Source organism: Phaseolus vulgaris, chromosome 4 (assembly GCF_000499845.2).
Source record: "Phaseolus vulgaris cultivar G19833 chromosome 4, P. vulgaris v2.0, whole genome shotgun sequence".
Lineage (NCBI taxonomy): Eukaryota > Viridiplantae > Streptophyta > Magnoliopsida > Fabales > Fabaceae > Phaseolus > Phaseolus vulgaris.
The window spans coordinates 43,638,392-43,653,945 of record NC_023756.2 but is presented as its reverse complement, the minus strand read 5'-3'; the positions used below and the strand labels follow the sequence as shown (position 1 = coordinate 43,653,945).

Sequence of the window (15,554 nt, the reverse complement as noted above, 5' to 3'; positions counted from 1 at the left end):
TAAACTAATTACAAAAGTATTTGAAGTTAAATTAAGTTAGACATTATGTTAATAGTTTTATATTACTTTGAATTATTAAAAATATAAAAGATTTAATGCATATAATTACATAATTATTTATTAGAGAATATTTATTTAGTCTGAGTTTAGGTACATTAAAAATACTAGTAATTATGTGCAAAGGTTACACTAAAAATAATCATGTAAAATTATAATTAAGGGTGAAAATCATAAGAAAATGGTAGCGGTAACTGTGAAATTGGTACTAGGGTTTTAAAAAGGATCCACTCTCGAGTAGCGAAGAATCTCTAACACTGAACAAGAAATGGGAAATTGGAGAAAAAGGGTTTGCAATTAAAGAACAAAGTTGATTCCTTGGAAGCAAAACAGAGCAAAAACAGAATGGAGGAGGAACAACGGGTTGCGCAAGTGGAAGTGGCGAAGCAGAGATGCAAGTGCGTCATTGATGCCATTGACAAGTTACCTTGTTCCACCAACATCACTCACTCGTGTAAACGAACCCTCCTCAAATTGGCACGTGCCGAGCTCGCTTTCCTCTCTCGCCCCTCTTCTTCTTCTGGGCCCCTCAGGTTTCTCTTCTCAATATCATAACTTTTTTTTGTATTTGATTCTATTCGTGTTTATAAATCAAGTTTTGATTGGTGGGTATTCCTCTTATGTGTTACTCTTTTGAGTTGTTAGAAATGACTAACTTTGACCTACTTGGTGAGTTTGGAATTTTGGATCATTAAACAAACATGAGTAATCCTATAATTTCTAATGGAGCATAGAGAAATGCTCACTAGCGCAATAATTTATGATGTTGAATTCAAATGAGCCTTACAGAAAGAGATTTGATTCAAATTATTTGTGGAACTCACATGAAATGTACCTGATAATTGTGTATTGGAAAGAGTGCATCAAAAAGTGTGTTGCTGGCATTTATCATAAAACATTTACCAGCAGTACCTTTTACATTGTGTATGGCTGGAAAGGATTTTTGTGACTTTACTCTGATGAAGTGTCTTTTATTTGATTTAATTCTTGTGCTTATTTTTTAGCTCTAAATAGATTTTGTTTGTCATAGTTTTATCTTTAAATGATTACTCTTGGTTAATACTTTCTATATTACTCACAATTTATGAAAATTTCTATGTATGTGATGAATATACCAGTGTCAACATTGGGCACCTTGAAGCAGTTGTGCATATGCTCCAGCAGCCTTTCATAACTGGAGTTTCTCGAGTTTGCAAGCCAATCCCACTCTCACCTTCAGTTAGCAGTGAGGAGAGATGTTCTCTTAAACACATTCATGTTGATGTGGTTTGTACCCTCAACAGGAAGCCTGTCTGGATTATAGTATCTGATAGAAACCCAGAGTACATTTCCTGGGATAGATGCCGTAAAAGTAAGGGTTTAAAGCTACGCATTCAAGAAGTGCTTGCTGCTGCTCAGTCTAACTTAACATTAAGACCATCCTCAGTTATTCTGTTCTTTGCCAATGGGCTTGCAACCCACATCTACAACAAACTTCGAGATGAACTTGGGGCATCTGAAATCAAGTTGGATTTCTCAGTTTTCAGTTCTGATGTCTTGGAAGAAACTGAAGGTGACTGGATAAATGTTATTGCAAGATCATATAGAAATTCATGTGTCCTTGAAATTAACCCTGCTGTTGGCAGGGATGTTGTTCCAAAATCTGGATGTAGCGTTCGAGGTTCAGCTGTGGACTCATCCCAAATAGATCTTTCTGTAGGAAAAACTGAAACTCAGCCACAACAGTTTGAAGAAAATCCCAGAATTGGGGAGTGCTTTCATCTTGAACTTTTGGTAGATGAAGCCAAAATTCAACCACGGCCTGTAGAAGAGAATGTTGGAACAAACTTGGGTGATACATTCTGTTCCATTCTTATGGGAATGAAACCAAGTTCAATGGAGAATAAAATTTTTGAATCCATGAAGTCTAGGAATCTCTTAGGTGAGATTGACCTAGTAAATTTTGATACAACAGCTTTGATAGCTCTAGTTTCAGGAATTAGTAATGGTGGAACAAAGAAACTTCTGGCCACTCCTGAGAGTGAAATAAGACAGCGGTTTAAGGGAAACTTCGATTTTGTGATTGGTCAAGTAAGTAAATTTTATTGAAATTACATGAACAACCATTACTTATGTAGTCTTTGTAAATTATTCTTCAACATCAATTGGAGTTATTAAAATTTTCCTCATTTTCTTTTTGGTAGATAATGTCTGAAATTCAAAACCCAATCCATATTGAATTTGGTAGAATCCTACATGGGAAGAATGGCCTAATTTGTGAGAGTGTTCTTGTGGAATTTAAGGAGTTGGTATCGATGTGTGGAGGGCCCAATGAGAAACTGAGAGCAGACAGGTTGATAGATTATCTCAGGTGAGTTTAGTCTGTGTTTACCTGAAATAAAAGAAAGAAAAATTTGCAACACAAAGTTATTGACATAACTAGTTTGTTACTATGCCGAGTAAATCAGTTTTATGAAATCAGTTGGAGGATGTTTTGCTATACTTATGTAGTTGCGGTAATGAATTCTTTTACATAATCTTTTATTTATACAGTTCAGATTTGAATCAAATGTTGTTGATACTTTTTTTGTCGTATTGTTACCAATGCCTAAATTACTATCTCCAACAATTTGCACTGACAAGCTAGAGTATCATCTCAGGGTTGTTCCTGATACTCCTTCGGAGCGCATGATGGGCCTCCCAACAACAAGGAAGCTGGCATTGAAAAACAAAGTTGTCTTTGGCACTGGTGACCATTGGCATGCCCCTACTTTAACTGCAAATATGGCATTTGTCAGAGCAGTTTCACAGACAGGGATGTCCCTTTCTACTATTGAACATAGACCAAGGGCCTTAACTGGTGATTAGTTGCATACATTCCTGAAAACAAGTCTTGTGGCTTTCATTCAGGCACCACTAAGCCAGGTACTAAAATCTATTTTCAATACGTTTGACATGTCTATTTTTTTTTATAGAAACAAGAGTTTATTGCATCACTATGTTGGTAGTCATCCAAACCAAGTTGACACCACTATCAACAACAATCATATGCAACACTCCTAGAATATAAAAATAAAGAAAAAATAACAGTACAAACAAGGGGGGGACCAAACCAAAATACACTAAGAAGAAAACCTATACCAAGGAAGATTGTATCTTTCCCTGAAAAATACATCATTAAGAAAATCAGGGATATTATCCCACCAATGAAAATCCTGACATGTAGTACCATAATCAGCAAGCCTATGGGGGCACCCTTTACCCTCTCTAAAGATATGTGAAATGTGCATAGACATGCTCCTTGCTCTCTCTATGCAATTTAACCATCTATTTCGTAACTTCCAAGGAATAATGTGACTATTTTTAAAAGCCATCAAGATTACATGAGAGTCACATTTAATCATAACTGGAATCAACCTTTGACACGAGCAATTTCAATAGCAATAATAACTCCCATTGCTTCTGCAAAGATAGCTATGATAAATAGATAGTTTGTGCCATCAATGAGTGCTTCACCTTGAGAAATTTTGTGTAACTGAACTAACATTGTCTTCAGTTTGCAAATTTCGTACATTTCCCTAATCTGGCAACTATGATGATAATTATTGGAATAAGAATCAGAGAATGTATGTGGAAGAGTTAAATGATACGGGCTACAATTTTTTTGTATTTGGTGCTTCAATCATTGTGTCATTTTTGCTTTAGAGCTTTAGCAATGTCAATTTAACTAGCCAAATGGAATCTTCATGTTTAATTCAGGAAGCCAGCCAGGTTTAATTGAATTCCTCCTCTCAGATCACTTATCCTCTGTCAATTGAACAGTGGGGAAGTTTAAAGGATCCTTGTAGTTGCTGCCAATATAACGATCAGGAAGACAAGCAAGCTTGTGCATCACATGACTCTCAAATCCAACCTCTTTTTGGTGGTATTGATTGTATTGCTAGCATGTCATATGATAATGGATGATGGTACCGCACCAACACCATACTATTTAATGATCTTGAGGAATCTATAATCATCAATGGAGATCTTTGGTGGCCCTGGTGCTTCCACCTCCAACAGCTGTTCTTCCTTTTGGTCTTCTTAAGAGATAGAATATGTTGTAAATAATTTTAGGCTCACTTTAGGGGTCCAAATAACAAAGATAGGCTAGAATAAGGTGCCTTTAGCATAATAGGGGGTGTAGGTATCATTTTAGCTTGTTCCTAGCCCTTTAGAAAGACAATTTGACCTAGTTTCTAGAAGGACAAACCTAGGATGCGGGTTTTACTTAGTCAAACCCTAATGTTGCCCATTTTTTCCCTTTTCCCATCCTACCCTCTTGCTTGTTTTCAAGGCTCCTTCACCTATAAATAGGAGGCCTACCCATTGTATTTTACAAGGTGAAATATTGTGAGAGCTTGAGTGAGTATTGTCTTCTCTTCCTTTTGATCTTATCTTGTTGAGAATGAAACTCTCAAGTGACGGTCTAGCACTTATCTTGGTGGTTTCCACCCATCAAGTGGCGTGACCACCTACCACCATCTCCATAAGTTCCTTCATCCATTTCCTTCATGTTTCCTTTCTATTAATGTTTTCTAGTTTTCTTTATTTCGGCAATTGCATACATGTTCACCATACAATGTCTTTTATCTTTGCCTTTGTGAAATACACCTTCACATCTACTTAACCACTTAGTTAAGTTAGAGTCCAATGAGAATTTTCCTAAGGTGTTAACTCCTAGATGTTTTCATTTTGGTGACACTTTACTTTAAGATTGAGATTTTAGGAGTTAATGGTGATGACCTTAGAAAATTTTTCACTGGACACTAACTTAACCAAGTGGTTAAGTAGGTGTGAAAGTGCATTTCACAAAGGTAAAGATAAAATACATTGTATGGTGAATATGTATGCAATTTACGAAATAAAGAAGAAAACTAGGAAACATTAATGGAAAGGAAATGGAAGAAGGAACTAGGCCGCTTGAGAGTTTCATTCTCATCAACATAAGACCAAAAAGGAAGAGGAGACAATACCTACTAAAGTTCTCACAATATTTGTGCAGAGTAACTTTTCTATTTAATTTCAACTTGTAAAATAAAAGGGTAGGCCTCCTATTTATAGGTGAGGGAGCCTTGGAAAACAAACAAAAGGGGTAGGACAGGAAAAAGGGAAAAATGGGCAGCCTTAGGGTTTGACTAAGTTATACCCGTATCCTAGGCTTGTCCTTCTAGAAACTAGGTCAAATTGTCTTCCTGAAGGGTTAGGAAAGTTAAAATGATACCTACACCCCCTATTATGGTATAGACACCTTATTCTAGCATATCTTTGCATTTTTGGATCCCTAAAGTGAGTCCAAAATTATTTACAACATATTCTATCTCTTAAGAAGACCAAAAGGAAGAACTGTTGGTGCTCTGATTTATGCCCATCTCCTCTGGTCGGGTCCATGAGATCCTTGGTAGGGTCTTGAATTGTTCGCTGAGATGATTGCTCACCATGTGCTTTGTCTTTTGTTTCCTTCGTCATCTTCATAGCTACTTGGTTTGTATCATGATTTCATCTTTTGTGATAGCTAAGTGCTTTGTGTTTAGTTCAAGAGAACAAATAGTAGGAATTATGTAATGTTACTGCCGAGTACAGCTTCCTTATTTGACCTGTCAAGTATGAAAATAAATTTGGAAGCTGAGTTGTGTAATACACTTTGGTATGTCACTTACTTACGAAAACATCAAATTAATATGGTTGACAAGAGCTGCTTTTTATTTTGTGGAGGAAGGTTGTCTTTGATGCATGTTTCATTGAGGAAGCAACAACTTACCAATGACATATACCCTAATGTGCATTTTAGAAAGTTCATTTTTTTTTACTCTTAAGGGAAGTAGGAAACTTGCTTATGCAGGTGTATCAACATTCTTTAAAAAGAATTTACTTATCCTAAAAAAATTTAAACATGTTTTAATTGAAAATGCATATTTTTTCCATTAAAAAACAAGAAAGCAAGTAGATTGATTGATTCATAAAACAAACTCAGAAATTGGAATGCAAGGAGAGTTAGATTTATAGTTCATAAAATAAATGGAGATCCACTCTCTTAAGGACTATGTAACTAATTAATAGAAAAAAAGAAGAGAACCAGAAAAGTGTTGAAATTTGAGAAAATACTGTAAGATGAAAGGAAAATAAACATTGCAAAGAAAAGGCACTGTAATTATTTTGAAAATAAATGTGTCAGTTTTTAAGATTCTGTAAGCCCTATTTTTTATAAATATACTTTTACACACTAAATATATTTTTTGAAAATAAACATGGCTTTTCTTGTACTACAAATGTTTTGAAAATAAATGACATTTTTTTTAGTACAACACAAAATGAGTATTGACCTAGTTTATAAAACTAAGAACTTCTACTTTGATAACATAATTAGGGATCTTCTACTTTGCCACAAAATTCTAGTTCCTATCTCAGAAAAAGAAAAGTTCACAACTCAGTAACAATATGTTTTTACCATTGTGATTGTAGCTATGCTGCTAAATAGTTAAACGAAGAGTTTATAAAAAGCTATTTAATTTTGATGATTTTCTCACCTAAACTTTGTTTATATCAAAGAAGTCTCAATTTTTTGAGCTGTGGAAAAAGGAAACAGAAGTCTGCCATGAAAAGAAAACTGAATAAAGATGGCCAAATAATTAAAGCACAGTTTTCACATCATTGGAGTTGAACACATGCCCCTCATTCTCACCTGCAATACCAAAATCAAATCAAGCAATGCCATATAAGACCTATTCAACCCAAAAAAGAACATTCTTAACCAAGAGGTTAAACCATGGAAATCCCTTTACATATTCATACCAAAATCTCATTTGTATTATAAAAATATGTTGAATCACATATCATAACTTTTGGCAATACAAAAATCTCTAGTTTACAACTGATAAGTAATGATATGACAGATTCTGTCAAAAAGTTTCCTGAAAAGGAAACCAATGCTGCTGGAGCAACTACCAATAGCTTGTATGAGGAATTTGAACCTTAAGATCATATGGCTTAAAAAGGAAGAAGAACTTACTAACCTTGCTCATCATTTATTGTTTCACCTCCACTATCTAATTTTTCAAAGTTATAAATTGTCTCTGCTTATCAATAGAAAATTTTCAAAGTTATAATCATCATCAAATAAGCCCTTCATAACAGCTTTCCTTATCAATGTTGTTGTGTTTATTAAATTTCAGAGAATCAGTTTCTGAGTTTTCGCTTATGTGCATTTATGATCATCAGCACTGGATTAGGTACCTTCTTTGGTTGTCTACCTTGTTTTTGCTTGATCTTATAGTATCCTTCCCTTCTCTTTTATAAAATGTGTGATGTGCTGGACTTTGGCTTGTTTATTTCTTAGGCTTCTTCCCCCTTAATGTTTGCAATGTAAGACCTGTTTATTATATTTAAGAGAAAGAAGTTAAACCAAATGGAGAAAGAATTTGTCTTCTGAAAAAGGTTATGAATAGTTTTAAAATATAATTGATAAGTTTGTGAATTGTAGTGGCAGGTATGGGAACCAATTAAAGGAAGGAGATATCATAGCTTAGGGGATGCTTCTTTATGTTTTGATATATATTTATTTGGATATGTAAACTCTTTGTTGAGTAATTTATAATTAAATTTTGTAAACATAAATATGTAAAGTTATGTTTTGATGTACATTAGCTGGGTATGCTAAGTTATTCTTTTGTCACTACTAAAACACCAAATTGAATTCCTCCTCTATGTATTCTTCAAGAAAAAAAATATCATGTACGCTAGTTTTAATACTTCTTCTCCTTTGTTTCATTTATACAGATCACAACAATAAGGACAACTACAATCAGTTAGCCACAACTTAATTTAAAACTTACACTAATTGTACCCTTGTTCAGTTTGACATCATTGAATTTGAATACAACTTCGCAATATTATACAATTTCAACTTAATAGAGGTGACCATAAATTGTACATTTTAACCAAAGTTTCATCATTAAATAAAATTTAATTTTAAAAACAAAAATAATTAGTCATTATATTGTCTCATATCTGTGTTAAACGTTCGCATTTATCAAACTTTAATACTCTAAGAATGACGAAATTCGTTTAGAGAAATCACTCTAAGAATCACAGTGAAAATTAATCAAACAAAAATTGAGGTAAGAGATTGGTAAGGTGGGGTACCCATGTTTCAAATGAAAGCCAGACAAGTTAGCTACTTGATGCAAAGCCTTCTTCCAATTCTTCAATTTCTCCATGTTATGGTTGAACCTTTCCTCATGCTTAGCCAATGCTTCTCCATAACTACCTTTCTGGTGTATGACATCAGAAGAATCTACCTTAAAGAAATCTGGCAACACCAACATATATTTTTTGTTAAAGCACCCAAGGATGTAGTCAAGTTCATCTAAGCAAAATGAGGAAGAAGCATAGTTTATAGAGAGCACAGTGATGGCAATCCTGGACTCTTCAATTGCCTTCACAAGTGCTGGTGTTATTTCCTCCCCTCTCTGAAGCTCCTCATCATCAATGAAAGTGTAGATTCCCCTGTCATGAAGGGCTTTGTAGAGATGGCCAGTAACACCATGGCGTGTGTCTTCCCCTCTGAAGCTGAGGAAAACATCATAGGTGAAGGAAGAGGAACATGATCCCATTGCCATGAGAACTGAGAAGAAAGTACACTATGATAGTATGATTGTGGTGGATGAAGTGTTAAGTCTCCAGTTTAATATGTAAAGCAAAGCACTCTCACTTTCTGAAATCAAACCAATAGATTTGTTGATCCTAACTAGTATTCACTGAAACCTTCCACCAAGATTTATAAAATAATCAACCTTGCCCTTCTTCTAACATGCATTATGAAATTATGTATCTACTTTTGTACTATAAAGTAGAATCTTCAACTTAGATAACACTCTCTTCAGTTGTCTCTGAAACGGACATTCTCAACACTAAAAAAAGTCTCTCTGCATCATATCAAATTACTCTCTTCTTATTTATATGTATATTTTGTTTGATTAACTATGTATCTGTTTTAAATTAGAAATCACTTATATCACATTTTAAATTGTTTCATTACATTTAAAGTATATTTTATATATTTAAAAATATTTTACAAATTTTAATGATATACAAATAAACGTTTATTATGTGTTGTGCAAGACTTCAAAATACTAATTTCATTAAACTGGTTGCAACTAGTCTAAAGAATACATTAATATGGCCTGCCATAATTGACAGATTACCTTGTTTCTTAAGGATGTAGTGTAACAACTTAGAGTGTATTAGAAGGTAGAATCGATGTGTACAGCTACAATGTCAGATTCTTTAGCATATGTAAATTTTATAGTTGAGCAAAGACAAAAATTAGCATAGCATATGATTAGCATAATCAATATTGCCATTACAAGATTCAACTCTCACCAATGTTCAATGATAACTATGCAAAGAAGTTTCTACATTCTATGGGGCACTGATTTCTACAATAACTTTCTCTTTTTAGAAAAAATAACATAAAAGAAACTTCAGGTATTATCTTGGCATGTGGATAACACAACGCAGACACTTTCCTTCCTTCATGAGATTAAAAGCTTTGTTGATGTCATCAAATGGCAAATTGTGTGTTATGTAGTCATCAATCTGGATTTCCTGCATATTAATCATAATATTAGTAATTTGGTGCATATATTTTTTGCTAAAAAACACTGCTTATAAGAATGTATCTCCAATATCAAACTAAAGAACAATAAAATAATCCACGGGGACAAAAAGTATATAAAGCAAGAATCTAGCTCTAATAGAATTTGAGGTTGCATTCTCAATTCCTTTCTCTCTGTTAACTCCAGAAAATCTCAGTTACAGACTTTTGATAGACTTTATAATAAAAAGTAAGACTAGGTTGCAAATACCAGATGTACATCACATCCCATGCTAAACGTTGTAAACTAAGATTTTTGTTCTTGTATTAATGATAACAGGAAATTTTCCTCAACTTTTTCGTGAATAACTATACAAGTGAAGCAGATGGAAGTAAGAAAGTGGCACACAGAAGCTAGATAAACACTTTCAGAAGAGTAAAATAAGAAAGAAAGATGAAATTAGCTTAGGCAGATAAGTTTATTTGTAAAAGTTTTCTCACATTAGCCTCTCAAAAAGCATATTTTTAACTCGTAGGCAATAACTTATATACAAAAAGTTTATTTCATTACACTTTCTGAATTTTTCTCCTATAAGTTCTTATGGAAAAAGCATAACTTCTTGGGCAATAAAATGGCATTTTCAAATAGTCTTGCTTGAGAACCATTTATGCAGAAGGTAACAGCCTAAATTGCTCGGTTTACCAACATTCGGTTATGTAAGAATACATATCCATCATGAAAGGGAACACATGATATTTCGATCAAGAAGTAGAGATAGACATGTTTCACCTTAGTGTAAAAATATATGAAGTAGTCATGCTTAGAAAGAAAAAAAGGAAATGTTCAGGGTACTGTTATTGTTACCTTGTTGACATACTTCTCTACTAATGAAGGCAGATCAGATTTTGGTTTCCATCCTCCAAATAGAGATCCTTTCAATGTTCTTCCCATTAGTAGTAGTCCATAATGAGCTGACATCACAGGCTTCACCTTTGGCACACCAAGTGTTACAGTCAAACCCCATCCCTATGCAACCAAGGAAAGACAGAATGAATCCAATTATAATGAATAAAAGCTTTTAAATGTCAAAAACACTAATTTTGGGTATATAGAGCATTACATCACAGCATGACTGCAATGCAGTGGTTATCATATCAGTGTCACCTACACATTCGAATGAGAAATCTGCTCCACCATCAGTAATCCGCTTAATAACCTGGAAATTTTCAACATATATTAATGGTTGTTATGACATCATAACCTTTTTGTGTACATACTAATAGATTTTGTGCTGAAGAATTAACCAAATTAGATTAACGATAGATTTGTATGGATCACATGTAATATTTGATCTTGAAGCATACTTTGGTTATACATGAATTAAAGCTATATACAATACTCTCCATAAGATAAAGTATGAAAAGTTAAATCAGATAATTTTGTAATGAGAAGATCAACCCACCTGAGCAACAGGTTCTTCACATGAATTCGGGTCAACAACTTCTGTAACACCAAAAGCCTTAGCTGTGGTAACACCAACAAGACAGCAATAAATAAATCAGGGGAATAATAAAAATAAATTAAGGAGTAATTTGGGGGACTGAATATGGTACCGTTTTCACACTTCTGTGGATTGTTGTCAACACCAATTATTCTAGATGCACCTCTTAGTTTTGATGCTTGAGCAACCTAATTGAAAGGAATGTTAACTACAATTTGGAAAATATTATCACTCATCTGTTGAGAAGCAAAGATACAATTGCTCAGTCCCTTTACTTACGGATAGGCCTACAGTTCCAAGACCAAAAATCACCACAGTTGATCCTTTTGACACATCAGCAACATTCCATGCTGCACCCAGACCTAATGTTGAAATGCAATGACTCCCATAATCAACCATAAATGAATAATTTATCAATGACATCAACAACACAACACTAATTGGGATCTTTGGTGAAAGTGTCCAGCAACAAAAGTTCATAATAAATTATACGTGAGGTGTAAGAAAAAGGAGGAAAATAAGTTATACCCTACAAAGTCATCCAGTGTCACTTAGAACTAACTAACAACTGCATCCAGTGATCCAATCTTTACCTAAGCCACTCACAATGGCTATAGCATCATCAAATCTAATATTAAAACATTTTAACACTATCTGATGTTTCCTTACCAATCATTTCTGAACCTGCTTTGGTTAATAATCTGGAAGTCCAGTAGAGTTTTGGGTCACATTTATAATTAAATTAGTTTCATGTTTTTCCGGAAGTCCAAAAGAAGCAACAAATCATCAGTTAATATCTCTAAACATGCAAAATGATGCGATTAAAAGTATTTTTTTCAATAAATTATTGGGATCAAACAAATTAGTTCATGTTATATTTGTCTTCATACAAAATAGTTGTTGTCAACAAGAAGAAAATATTAAAAGCAAACAATGCGATAGATGAGGACATTTTGCAGGCAAACCTATACGACAAGGATCTATGAACCAGGTGATGGAACAGTTATATGCCCTAAAATCAGTTTAAACTGTAAAGAACAGTAGACCTTTGACAATCAATCGGTGACAAAAATGCAAAACAACATAAAAGGGAATCATTATCTTTTTAAGTTCAACTAATTTAAGAGAAAATCAGGCCAATTCACATGGTGATCTGCAGCTGAGAGGATCAATAATGATAAGATTACAATTATATATATTGCCTTTATTTATTTGGTGAGGTCCTACTGTTCCTTTAACATTCAAGCTGCTGAATACAGAGACAGAGTCATGCCTCCTCTAACCATCCATGGGAAATAACAAGAAAAAAAAATCAGACAGCCCAATGGCTATTAACCTGTTACTACATCAAGTAATTTAAGTACAAAGTTAAATTTTTCAATGTTGATCTAAAACTCCTTTGATCTATTCCCAATTTTGTAGAACTAATAATAAACACTTGAAATTTTTACCTGCAGCAACCCCACAACTCAGAAGGCAAATTTTCTCAAGAGGGGCATGGGGGCTCACTTTCACTGCACATCCGGAATGGATTACTGTATATTCACTGAAACTTGAAACAGCACAATAATGATAAACTGGCTTCCCTTTTACTGAGAAGCGCGTCTTCTGATCACTGTGCATTAAACCCCTTCTTTCCAGTCCCAAAACTTGACAAATATTACTTTTTCCAGATGTACACTGTTTGCATGTCATGCATTCTCCAATGAATACTGTTAGTACATGGTCACCCTCTTTGAATTCAGTCACTCCCAGTCCCACACTCTCAACAATCCTGCAAAACTACACTAAATATTCAACTGACTATTCAGATAATTACTCATTTTTCCATGATTTAAGACATGTCCATGATGCAACTATTATCACATTGCCATGCATAGTGCATCACTTTCTAGCATCAGTAATATTCTCAGCGTCTGTGCCAAAGCCAATGCAGCTGCTCGCTGGTAGTTGGTCATTGTCACTCAAGGAACTTGGTACATGAGTATTTGATGCAATGCAATTCTCATACTGACTAATTGGTAACTCTAAAAGAAATTCTTCTTGAGAAATTCAAAGAAAAAATCCTAAGGATCAGTAGTAGTAGTGACTAATGTTGTCTATAGTCCAAAGATAAAAATTAAGAATAGATTACCCTGATGCTTCATGGCCAAATATGCGAGGAAATATGGCCTGCACAAAAAAGCACGCACAGTCTTAAATCTTTCAACAGAAAAGACAACAATCGTGACAGCAAAGAAATATTCAACAGCAAACTAATCCATCACACCACCAACCATCATTAAGCTCGAATAAGTTTCAGGTACACCTTACCTCTTATGTTATTCAATTACATCTCACAAAGAGTGGTTTCTGGACCCTTGTTGCCCAAGATATGATTCCACTAATTTTCATTAGTTTAATTCTAATACATGGTCATTTGTCAGCGCATGGACTTTTACACTCTTAACCAGTTAGAAGTCACATTAATTACTATTTTTAAAATTAAGAAGTCAATAATTTTCAATGATATGCCAATCCATGATTGGATGATGATGTAAAAAAACTTTGCAGTGTCAGTGCATTCCAATTAAATTATAGATTTGATATTCCAAAAGATCCCTAAAAAGTTCTATGAAACAAATTCTTCTGAAAGACAATGATGACAAGACTTACATGAGATTCCCAAGCAGAGAGATCACTGCGGCAGAGAGAGGTGGAGACAACCTTAATCCTAATCTCCATTGGTTGAGGAGGACTCACTTCCACTTCCTCCATCACCAGTGGCTCCCCAGCTCCCCATGCCACTGCAGCTGTTCCATGTTCCACATGCCATCATTAACAAAAACCCCACTATCAAATGTTCATCATAAAGAATGGAGAGACAGAGATATCAAAAGAAAAGGGTGGCTGAGTTTACCTTTGCAGGTGATGACTTGAGGGGTTGAAGTTGCCATGTTGGTGAGTGAAGAAGAATTAGAAAAGTGAAAAAGAAAAGGGTGGAAGAGAACTAGAAATAGCTGTTATTGTTCTTGTTGGTGGTGGTTGTGGTTGTGGTAGGTAGAGACTGTTGAGACATAGAATCAACTAGTTGGTGTTGGTAGGATTAAGAATGTAGTTACAGTGTGCCACTAGAGACATTAATTTTAAGGTTGTATCTTAATCTATACAACATAAAAAAATTCTTAGAAATAAGCTTAGTTTTTAGAGATCATATTCACAGATAAAAACTTATTCTACGGTATCAAACAAAACCAACAAAGATAAAAAAAAAAAAAAAAAAAAAAGCCTAAAAAAACGAGAAGAAGAACAAGAAGAAATTAAAATTAGTATGACAATAATGAACAAAAAAAGCAAAACTAACATAACAACCATTGAACTACGAAAATAAATGACAAAAATCATAGCCAACAAATCAACTCACAATAACTTATATTCTTTGCTCCTATATATTATCGTATTACTTTTGTTCTTAATAAATTTGTGACTTTTTTATTTTTAATTAAAAAAATTGTTTTTTTTTCAAAAGCACTATCTAAATCACTTAATTTTCACAAAGTAAAAAAAAGTAATATTTTTTTTATTAGAAACCAAATAAAAAGTCTAAAAGTCTACCAAGAACAAAAAACCTGAAGAAAAAAATATGATAACCAATAAATCATCGAAAAAAAACTTTAAAAAGTTAGCAGGAGACCCCATGAAGAGATTGGACGAAAATGAGTTAAGTTGAATTAACTGACAAGATTATATTAAATTAATATTTTAATTTTAAACAAATTATAAAAATGAGTTACTTAAATTTTTATTAATATAATTGTTTGAATATGATAATAATACAAGAGTCAAATAATTATTTAAATATAAAAAAAAATTATAAATAAGTATCTTAAATTTACAATTTGAAAAATTGATATATGTTTACTTAAAACCTATGAGGCCCAGACACTCCTCCTAAATGACATGTCCGTATCGGACACACGTATCGAATACGGACACTCGTAGAACACGTATTGGTGAAGTGTCAAATTCAAAAAAATATTTGTTTGATTTGTAACAATTCTAACACAATTTTAACACGGTTCTAACACAATTTTAATAAGGAGAAATACATTAATTTTTTTAAAACTCAAACTTATTACATAAATTTTTATTATAATAATAAAAATAATGAACAAATCCTCTTAAATCAATCATAAAAAAAATATTTCAACTAAAAAAGACTGAAATATACTTGTATACATACATCTTTATTGTCAATTTATATAATTCATAATTATATAACATATAAATTTGTATTTACATTTTAAAAATTATATGTATCTTCGTGTTCGTGTCGTACAATTATCTTTTGTTACATAGCATAAAACATTTTCTTAATCTTTAAACCTAACTTAAGAATTTCA

At 33.3% G+C, this 15,554-nt stretch overlaps 3 protein-coding genes across 5 annotated transcripts; 1 reads left to right on the top strand and 2 right to left on the bottom strand.

Annotated features, from left to right (window-relative positions):
* The first annotated feature begins 219 nt into the window (after nt 1-219).
* Nucleotides 220-7,715, top strand: LOC137837816 (uncharacterized). 3 transcript variants are annotated; one of them, XM_068646963.1, is made up of 6 exons: nt 220-590; nt 1,176-2,127; nt 2,241-2,407; nt 2,697-2,961; nt 7,248-7,304; nt 7,556-7,715. In XM_068646963.1, the coding sequence occupies exons 1-4, from the start codon at nt 403-405 to the stop codon at nt 2,902-2,904; spliced, it is 1,515 nt and encodes a 504-aa protein (XP_068503064.1). In that variant the 5' UTR covers nt 220-402; the 3' UTR covers nt 2,905-2,961; nt 7,248-7,304; nt 7,556-7,715. The 3 variants fall into 3 exon arrangements, with proteins under 3 accessions (XP_068503064.1, XP_068503063.1, XP_068503062.1); XM_068646962.1 differs by lacking the exon at nt 7,248-7,304; XM_068646961.1 differs by lacking the exons at nt 7,248-7,304; nt 7,556-7,715 and adding an exon at nt 3,796-4,459.
* A 438-nt stretch (nt 7,716-8,153) lies between these two features.
* LOC137838886 (toll/interleukin-1 receptor-like protein) lies at nt 8,154-8,811 on the bottom strand. Its single transcript, XM_068648098.1, has one exon. The coding sequence runs from the start codon at nt 8,691-8,693 to the stop codon at nt 8,154-8,156; it is 540 nt and encodes a 179-aa protein (XP_068504199.1). The 5' UTR covers nt 8,694-8,811.
* A 571-nt stretch (nt 8,812-9,382) lies between these two features.
* On the bottom strand, nt 9,383-14,312 carry LOC137837814 (alcohol dehydrogenase-like 6). Its single transcript, XM_068646951.1, has 10 exons — nt 14,072-14,312; nt 13,828-13,964; nt 13,307-13,344; nt 12,624-12,946; nt 11,452-11,534; nt 11,285-11,360; nt 11,134-11,195; nt 10,792-10,887; nt 10,536-10,697; nt 9,383-9,681 (listed from the first exon to the last, which is right to left on the bottom strand). The coding sequence occupies exons 1-10, from the start codon at nt 14,106-14,108 to the stop codon at nt 9,565-9,567; spliced, it is 1,131 nt and encodes a 376-aa protein (XP_068503052.1). The 5' UTR covers nt 14,109-14,312; the 3' UTR covers nt 9,383-9,564.
* Between the last annotated feature and the right edge of the window lie 1,242 nt (nt 14,313-15,554).